Source organism: Coffea arabica, chromosome 6e (genome assembly GCF_036785885.1).
Source record: "Coffea arabica cultivar ET-39 chromosome 6e, Coffea Arabica ET-39 HiFi, whole genome shotgun sequence".
NCBI classification, from domain to species: domain Eukaryota; kingdom Viridiplantae; phylum Streptophyta; class Magnoliopsida; order Gentianales; family Rubiaceae; genus Coffea; species Coffea arabica.
The window spans coordinates 27,322,565-27,332,767 of record NC_092321.1 but is presented as its reverse complement, the minus strand read 5'-3'; the positions used below and the strand labels follow the sequence as shown (position 1 = coordinate 27,332,767).

Sequence of the window (10,203 nt, the reverse complement as noted above, 5' to 3'; positions counted from 1 at the left end):
CTAAAATCACTCTAGATCTTTTCTATCTTCAGTGTGCAAAAGTTGTTTGAAGTTTCTGATCATGCACTATTTATACAAGACCAAGAAAGTGCTTCATTAATGCTTCTAACGGATAGAAAGTAGCTGAACAGTTAACTAGCCGTTGGCGTATCGGACGTCCGGTCCGTCTGAATTTTGTGTCCGATAATAGGCAGTGAGTTTGAGAGAAATTCTTTAATTCTATCGGACGTTCGGTACTTGCATCCGAAAGTAGACAATGAGTTAGAAGGAATATCTCAATTCTATCGGACGTCCGGTATTGTCATTGTGAGCGTCCGACAACTTTCGTTGAGTTTGAAGGATCCTATCAAACGTCCGATACTTGCGTCTGATCGAGATCAGTGAGTTAGGGGGAATGTCTTATTTCCTTCGGACGTCCGGTGATGGAGTTCTCCATGCGTTCGAAGTTGCGCAATGGTTATCGGACGTCCGATCCAGTCTTCACGAGCGTCCGACAGCTTTCAGCACTCTTTGTCTCTTTCAATTGTATTTAATCTTTGAACCTGATTTGTTTCATTGCTAAAAATATCTTTGAGGAGATAGTAGTACTATCCATTTGTTTTGTAAACATCAAAAAATAGGGATCAAGATCAACAAGTAAAGATAAATGAAATTGAGAATGTGAATCATTTTTTTCCTTTACATTTTTATTGTGAATTATAACTCAACGGTATTATAGGAATTTTGAGAAAAAGTATAGCCTTTTGGGCTTAGAATATTACTTAAATAGTGAAAATAGGGGAGGTAGGGATAATTTTTAGAACTTGAGGGGAGCTTTTTGCGATTGTCAAAAATCTCAAGGGAGGTATGTGAAATTAACCCTTTTTAAAATTATCCTTTATACTTACTGCTTTCGATAAAAATATCTATAATAGTGCTATAGCATATACATAATTTTGCGGAGGAAAATTCATTAACCTGAGATTTAAGGAGTTCCATGAAAAGTTCCACGAGGATAATTTTGTAGGCCATCCGAAGATGGCTAGCCTGAGAAGCCCTTACCCTGCAGGAAATGTTTGATTTCCTCTCTTTACCTGCAATTTATCCAATTGTATTCTGGATCTACTAAATTTACCTCCGAATAAGAAGTTACATTCCGTTAAGCCTCTAAGAGCAAAATATGAAAAGAAGGAAGTTTAATTTTCAACATAAAAATAGCAAAACAATCTTAAAAAACAAAAATTTTCGCTCGAATAAATTAACAAATATATTGCAATAATGTGATTTATGTGAGGTAAAAAAACGATTAGAAAATATATCGAGAGAATTTTTCTGTAAAAACTCGCAATCTAACTCTGCAATTACAAGTCCTCTTCTGCCCATCACATAAACAAAAAGCAAGTTTTCTTTCTTCCATTTTATCATAAGAAATAAAATGTGGAGGTATACCAAAATGAAAGTTTCCACCCAAAACTTTGCAAAGCATCCTCTACCTTGTAATTTTCGACTAGGTAGAAGGAAAAAAATATATAGACAGATGTAGTTTATGGACCCACTTAAGATTATGTAATATTTCCAAGATCATGTGTCATTATAATCTACTGCGATACAAAGAAATTGCTGGTGAATAAGAAATTCAAGAAAATTCTAACCCTACTATATATTATATATATATTTTTGTCAATGTCAGTGAGTTTGTTTGGATAGAGAGAATTTGGAAAAAAAAAATTTTGCCTCACAAATCTCAATCACCTTTTTATCTCACACACATCACATCACAAAAAGTGCTACAGTAAATATCTCAAATAAATCATCCAAATAAACTCTTATCCAAACAAACTCAGTATCTACAAGCTATCCCTACACGAAGGATTTAATTAGAATAGAAGAACTTAAAAAGAAAGAGATCTAGAGATCTACCTTTTGATCCAAGGAACTTATTATTATATATCTTTTGAATTTAATTACAATAGTAAGGATTTGAACACTTAACACTACAACCTCCCAAATATATTGCACGTATAAGTAAACTTTTCGATAACCTCAATCAATCTAAGTCGTAGCTTTTTTTTTTTTTTTTAGGTGTATTACTAGTATGGTGCCAATGGCGAATGATACAAAGCCAGTTCAAAAGACTCGAGACCACCACAAAGCCCAGTTTGCCTTGTCCCGTTATAACTCTGTACGACTTGTCCCCAACCTCCAGAAAAATGTTTCGGTCCAAGCACCGTCAAAACAACTGTTAAAAAAGTTAATTATTACTCCTCACTAGTGACTGCTGATTAAAACTCTGGCTTTGAATAAATCCAGACAAGTCTTCACAAATTCTCCCGTTCTAACCAAGAAGGGGGGGGGGGGGGGGGGGGGGGGGGGGGGGAAAATAAAAAAATCTCCCGTGTCCGCGCCAACACCCTATATTTCCTCCTCCCCACAAACCCCCCTTATTTTTCTCTCACTACATTTTCCCCAAAGGCAGCAGCACGCCATCTCTGTCTCTTTCTCTCTCCTGTGGAAGTTTAGCTGTACAAAGCCGTCGTTTCCCATACCCAAAGATCTGTAAATTTCCCAAAAAAAAAAAACTAATAAATTACACTACTTCTCCTCTGCACCGATCAGGTTAGTCTTTTGTTCTATTTTTAAATGGCACAGATAATTCATGTTTCTCTTCAAATTTACTTAATTCTATCAGATCTACTACTGCTGAAGTTTGAATTTTTGACTTGTTTTTTTGGGAGTATTTATGGATAATTGTTGTTGAATCTTTGCAGGGGATTGAATTGTGAAGAGTAAGATAGAAGTAAGGGGAAAAGGTTTGATTTGAATTGAATTTGGTTGGAACGTTGAGGTGTTTGAAATGTCGAGTCGGGAGGAGGATGAAAAGAATGAGCAGATTATACGGAATTTGCTCAAGTTACCCGATAATCGGAGGTGTATTAACTGTAATAGCTTGGTATGCTCATCTTTTTTTTTTTCTTCTTTTTGATCTATTTTCCGTGAATTTTTGTTTTGTTGTTTGATAATTTTCTTACCCAATTTCGTTGCCTTTGCTGCACTGAAGTTTCGGTGTTTTGTTTTAAATTTTGATTATTACTTGCGAGTTTTGAGGATAATGATATATTTGGTGTAATTGAGTTGGATAATGTTTGATTAGTTATTTCTAGTTTTAGTAAGCTAGTGACGGGAAAAGGCTCCCCCCCCCCCCCGGGGCGGTGGGCAAAGAATGGGCGGTTAGTTAAAGGAAATTGAGTTGGGTGGATTAAATGTTTGCAATTACATTTTTGGCTATTAGGCTACTACTGATCTAGCTAACGTTAAGGAGACGTTTCTATAGCTGCTAAACAGCAACCCAAAATGTTTTGGATAACATTTTGTGTCTGTCAGATATTGGCCTTCAGGTAGTCAATGGATTTCTTGCTTGCTGTGCTATGGATTCTTATTCTTTTTAGGTAATCAGGAATTTCTCATTAAAGTACTAATTTCTTGTTTCTAATGTCTAGCAAAAGGACATTAAGATTATCTTCAAATGACTTGGGCAAAATTACCAGAAGCAGAAGAAAAGAATGGCCATAAAGTTAAAAAAATTGTCTTTCCTGTTGTAGGGGTCAAAATCTGGCAACAATGCTTCATTTGCATCTCTTATGTTTTCCATGGTAACTTTGCAATGTGCATACAGTAACTACCTTTATCACGTAATATGGTTCTTATTTCTAGTCCTTACAAATTTTTCATCTACAATCTATCTGGATATCTGGCTCATATCTCAAGCTCTGAATCTTGGACATGAAGCTAAGGTAGTTTTTGGGTTGAATCATCCAGTTTCCATTGCTTAAGATTAGTCTTGGGGAAGAATTGTAGAAGAGTTGGTAATTAACGAAAACTTGACCATGTGAGATGCTGATTAAGAAACATAACAGGGTATTGGGCAAAATGCATTCTTAATTTAAGACATCCAGAAACATGCTAAAGGATGTAAATCTGTATTGCATGTACCATTTGTGGTTGTGCAAAAGGAACCTTTTGGTTTCACACTCATAACTGTATCTAAATGGTGTTCATTTCCACTATATTTTAGGTTGTTGTGTGGTTAATTTGCATATAAGACTAATGGCTACCATGAGTTGACAGCAGTATCTATACTATATATAAAGGGAGAGCCTCAAGTTTGGTGGAAATTTTTTTGTCATCTTTTAGTTTTCCCCCTTTACCCTTACAATCACTTAATTATACCTCCATATTGCTGACCAACTTAACCACAATTAACTTTCACCCCAATTATCTAAATATATATGGCATATATAACTACTTACAAACATTGTAACCAACAAATTAATTAAAATTCTATTCTAAAAAACTAATTTTTTTTGACAAATATTCAAAAAACTATTAAAAGATGAAAATTTACTCTCTTCATGTGTGAAAATTTTATGCTAAATCCATCCATGGAATGTTCCTAAATTGCACACACATCGGGTGTGCCCTTATCACTAGCATAGAAAATACATGTTGCTGATGTTTTGATGTCCTCGCCATAAACTTAAGCATATTGAAGCTAAGAGTGAAAAAGACGAAGTGATTTTGATCTTGTATGGTCTAGGGTATGGGTCTTGACTAGCTGCAGAAATGGCATTCCTACTTTATGAGCAACGTTAAGTCGATATTACTTTGAAAATTTTTATTTTATTTTGTAGGAAGGGTAGTTTTTTTTTTGATATTTCATAAATTATTTGATGATTGATCTCTTTTGAGCAATCTGTCTTTAAAAACTAGTTGTTTCATTTTGAACTTTGGATATATTTTAGAAAAGTAGTTTTTCTCATTCTGAACTTCAATATACTTTGATAATAATGGAGTGGATATTTAAGTATCTGCTATTCCATTTAAGTGTCTGTAAAGTGTAAAATGCTTTTGAAAATCTGGTGCCTTAATGTTGTGATGCAACTATCTTGTACATTCCACAAGTTGATATCGTTCTTTCTGATAGGAGAACGATCTATTTGTTGTTTGTCATTTGATTGGAGGTTGCTTATTATAGGTTCCAGAGTATCATGTGCACTTGCATTTTTGGTCATTGCTCTCTTAAGCTTTTTCTGAAGAATTATATCTTTTATGTTTTATTATTTTAGTGTCATCTGGGCAGAAACTAAGAAAAAGTTCTCTTTTGAGAAGAAAATCCTCAGGTTTGGAATATGAAACAATTTCTTTTGAGAAGAAAACCTGCAGATTAGGAAACATAGTTCAATCCTGCTTGGTATTATCCTGATTACTCATTGTTGATCGTTAAATTTCTTGACAATAGAGTTGTTATCAAACTTTGAACACTAATGCAATGCAACTTTTAATATATTGAAAATAGTTGCTACTTGATGAAGTGAATTAGACAAAGCCTCTTTTGGAACTTCGTCGCTTGATTTAAGTTCTCCATGTGAAATTTAATTTTGAACTTCGAGCTTAATTGCTAGATGCTCTATTTCAATAGTTCAAAATGCAAGTGATTTCTGTTTTATCAATATGATCTAGTAAATTGAGAACTGATTTACCAATATGATTTATGTTGCAAATGACTTGGTTTCTTCCAACAGGGGCCTCAATATGTATGCGTTAACTTCTGGACATTTGTCTGCAAAAACTGCAGTGGGATACAGTAAGTGCAATATGAGTAACTCCCTCATTTTATCGATGTTGATCTTTAATGCTTGCCTCTTATCTCAACTAATTTGGTCTTTAAGAATTTTCATTATGTTAAAGAGTCCTCTGTCTTGGTGCTGTTATCTTGCTTACCTAAAATTACATTTAAAATTGCTTTCAGTCGGGAGTTTACCCATGGAGTGAAGTCAATATCTATGGCTAAATTCACTTCACAAGAATATTGGATATTGATATTAGTAGTGGTGATTTAGATTATTTTGTATTAAAAAGGTGGTAACCATGGAATTTAAGTTTAGCGATATTGATGAATATTGTTGTGTATTAAGTAAAATCTGATATTGATATGAGATTATAGATAAGTTTTTAGGTATCTGATGTAGCGTTTATAGTTGATACAATGGTTTGCATTAGAAATTTTTAGGTAAAAGAGAAATATTAGAACAAAGATAAGTGTTTATTTAATGGTGATTTAGATGTTGATGAGTAGGTAATAGTGATAGCAAGTAAAGATAAATGAAATTGAGAATGTGAATCATTTTTTTCCTTTACATTTTTATTGTGAATTATAACTCAAGGGCATTATAGGATTTTCGAGAAAAAGTATATAGCCTTTTGGGCCTAGAGTGTTACTTAAATAGTGAAAATAGGGGAGGTAGGGATAATTTTTAGAACTTGAGGGGAGCTTTTTGCGATTGCCAAAAATCTTAGGGGAGGTATGTGAAATTAACCCTTTTTGAAATTATCCCTTTACTATCTTCCTTGCACCCTCTCATTTCACTCTTAACATTTCTGCTTTTTCTTCCGGATCTTATCCTTTTCATACCTAACAAGGTGTCTTATCCTTCTCTTACTTCCAATTCTGATCCTCCGCTCCGCCGTTCAATCGGTCCACGATGCCCCAACGTCAAAAGTTGCTTCATGAAAGCAAAAGCAAAGGGCCGAAAGATGAGGACGCTGCAGATCCAAGTTTTCTTAACGTACTTTTGATCTACAAAATTTAACCTATTTTCTGGTCAACATAAAATATAATTGAGGTCCACTCTCACTGCAAGAACGTGTTTATGTCAATTTTATGGGGTGAAATTTGTAGAGATATCACTCCCTTAATTTAATCTTGAGCTATTTAACCCGGGTAATCATACGAGCGGCCTCTCAATTTTCCAAATCCTAAAAAAAAAAGGAAGAGTTACAGCGAAATGGACGTTTTTTACAAATCCCATTTAGCTTTGAATCTATTAAAGCCATGCGCTAGCTGGAAATTTGAATTCTTTTACACATGAAGCGTAGTAACTTTTATTTGGCTTTGCAGGAGAGTCTTGAACCTTCCCCATCAGGGATGGTTTTACGTTCAAAAAAGAAAAGTGTAAAGGGTATGGCGGTGCAGAAGTTGAGTGAAATTAGCTTGAAGCCTTTTAAAAATTGTAAACCAAAAGTGGAAGAACTCTCAAGGGCAGATCAATCTGTGTCTGATGTAGCCTCGCAATCTAACAAAAGCTATACAGGGAGCACTACAATCACTGACCTTCTGGAAATGACAGAAAGCTCAGCATTAGATCAATCTGTGTCTAAGGTGGCTTTGAATTCTATTACAGACCATGAAAGGTCTCCCAAAATGAGTTGTAGGTTGTTCAGCCGTTTGTTTGGACCCAAGTTTGAATTTGATAAGGATTCCATGGTTCAGTTGTGGGTTGCGCGAGGAATTTTTGAGCCAGAAAACGAGAAAATAATAGAGATTGTTGGTGGTACTGTTTTTTATTCGATGGTGGAAGACAATTTGTTTGTGCCTGTAAGATATGATAACCTATATGGTCAATTGTTCGCAGTTAACGAAAATATGCTTGATAGTAATTTGTTTGAGGGTGAAGAGCAGCTGCCAATGGAAGATTTCATGCTCGCAGATGAAGTAGGGTTGGTCAGCATTCCAAGCACGATCAAGCATCTGTCTCTCTTCTGTGAGAACTTTGATTTACACATTGTAGGAGTTCTCAAAAGTTTTCCGGGTATGCAAACTCTCATGCTACATTGTGAGTGTGCTACTGATTTTAATCATGTCTCACATGACCTCTTCCTTCATCTAAAACATTTGAGGACTTTGGATTTACATCAACTAGACATAACTGAACTACCTAGCTCTGTTGGGGATCTTGAATATTTGCATTATTTGGATGTATCAGAGACATCTATCAAGTACTTGCCTGAAACAGTTGATTCCCTTTATTTGTTGCAAACATTGAAATTGAAGGGTTGCTTGCAGCTTTGTCGATTACCCATAAACACAAGGCATTTGGTTAGATTGCGCCATCTTGATCTTGACATTATTGGACAATTGAAGTCTATGCCTGTTGGTTTAGGAAGTTTGACAAGCCTACAAACCTTGAGTGGATTCCTTGTTGGAAAGAAAGATGGTTGTTATATAGGAGAGCTAAAGAATCTAGTTAACCTCAGAGGATCGTTGTGCATTTCAAGGCTGGAAAATATCTCAAGTCCTGACGAGGCAGAGCAAGCTAACCTGAGTAACAAGAAACACATCACTAAATTACAGTTGCAATGGTCTACTTGTCACTCCGATAGAGTGCAAGTCGAAGAGCAGATATTAGAATGTCTGCAGCCCCATTTCGGCCTAAAGGAGTTAGAGATATTCTTCTTCAATGGATCTAAATTACCATCATGGATAAGTGATCCATCTTTTGCCCAAATAGTCAAAATCACTCTTTTCAAGTGTAGAAATTGTTCTTTATTGCCATCACTTGGCATGTTGCCATCTCTACAATTTCTTGAGATATATGAAATGAATGGGGTAAGAGTTATAGATCAGGTATTCCATCGAAAAAATGGGGTTCAATATCTTCATGCATTCCCAAAATTAGAGAAGTTAGAACTTGATACCTTGTTGAACCTAGAGGTGTGGGATGGTATGGAGGATGGTGACTTCCCAAAACTTCTTGAGTGCAGATTCAAGCAGTGCCCCAAACTTGTATCTCTTCCATCTCTTTCATACTTGCATTCCCTCAAACACTTGGAGATTATTGCATGTTCAGAGTTGCGGTCTTTACCAGATGATGGAATTCCAGCTTCAGTTGAAACAATAATCGTCAAAGACTGCCCAAGAATTATAGAACAGTGCAGGTATCCGAATGCCCGGGATTGGTCTAAGATCGAACATGTTTCTTCAGTTTTTCTAGATTATGAAGAGATATCCCCACAGAGCAGATACTGAAGACTTAATAGGCTAGATTAGTGCTATGAGGTAAGAACTTGTTGCTTGTGCTCTTATTGTATCATTAAAGACTCACTAGTTTTATCTCTCTTCTAGTTTTGTTTAATTGAGTTTTTTGTTAATTTCTCCTTTTCGGTCATTTAGCATACTTGAGCCAATTTTGAATTCACCAAGAAACTGTTTTCATATATTTCACCAAAACAAACCTTCTAGTTATAAGAACTGAGAAACGGCTAGGACCAATAACAAAAAGTGCTTTTTCCATCTCAGTGCAATTTTCTTTTTTTCCTTTTTCTGCCTTTTATTATATGACAATATTCAGCAACTTTATGATGCAAATATCCACTTAGCTGATATTAGTTAGTAAAGCAAATAACAAAGTGAATAATGAACTCACTTATATGGTGTAAGCCCTCTTACTCTAGCTGACATTCTTCTGGATGAAGCATAAAGTTTGCATTAAGTTCTCTTAAAGAGGGAGAGAGAGTATGATTGCAAAATTTAACGAATTTGGTTTGTCTAGGATTTGGATGTAAAAAAACACAGACCATTGAATATGTTGATGGCTTGGATTTGTTGTACATCCAAAATAAAATTGGTTTGCACTGCAGCATGTAGACCAGAGTGGAATGTGGAAATGATCTAAAAGCTCTGTCAGTGACGATTATTTCCTTTGATACTCATTTATGTTTTTAACCCTTCTAGTTGATGCTTGTGCGAGCAACTGAATTAGCTAGTCTGGTTTTGTCTTCTGGGTCTTACTTGTATGCAATCACAATTACTAGTTCGTTAAAAAATAAGAAAAAAACCACAAGGGATCTACTGAAACGTTATATGTGCTATCGAGCATCAGAATTTTCCTTTGAGAAAGAATTTTTGTGGCTTCATGAGGAAATGATTTTGCTGTTCCTAATTGAATTTCTTTTGTTCTTGATGTGATACATCTCTTATTTAAACAGAGGAAAATAAACACTGAGCAGATGTGCCTCCAATAAATTCCTAGAGAAAGCTTTGAATTATTAGCAAACCTATCTGCTTTTGGATCAAAGGTGGTATGCTCATAGGGAAATTAGTTTTCTGAGAAGGAAGCATTACATTGTAGAATTTTGTTAGGTGCTCTAAAGAATTAGGATTGGACCGGAATCAAAATCTTGTCATTATAGAAATTTGTAGCATATTATGTCATGCAATTCCAATTTTGATGGAGAACCAAGCTCGACCTAAATGTTTAGGTATTTGTAAAAACTTTTTCGCTAGAACTCTCCATTTCCTCTTGGTATCCAAATATGTTAATGTTGAATGCCTGATAAAAGCTTATATAAGTAACCAAAAAGCGGCCAAACTACAGCTCTAAATTCACG

General features: G+C 35.2%; 1 protein-coding gene across 1 annotated transcript; it reads left to right on the top strand.

Annotated features, from left to right (window-relative positions):
• Window positions 1-2,326: 2,326 nt before the first annotated feature.
• On the top strand, window positions 2,327-8,964 carry LOC113697134 (putative disease resistance protein RGA3). Its single transcript, XM_027216606.2, has 4 exons — window positions 2,327-2,595; window positions 2,748-2,929; window positions 5,559-5,620; window positions 6,935-8,964. Exon 4 carries the CDS (start codon window positions 6,962-6,964, stop codon window positions 8,840-8,842), a length of 1,881 nt encoding a protein of 626 aa, XP_027072407.1. The 5' UTR covers window positions 2,327-2,595; window positions 2,748-2,929; window positions 5,559-5,620; window positions 6,935-6,961; the 3' UTR covers window positions 8,843-8,964.
• Window positions 8,965-10,203: the final 1,239 nt, after the last annotated feature.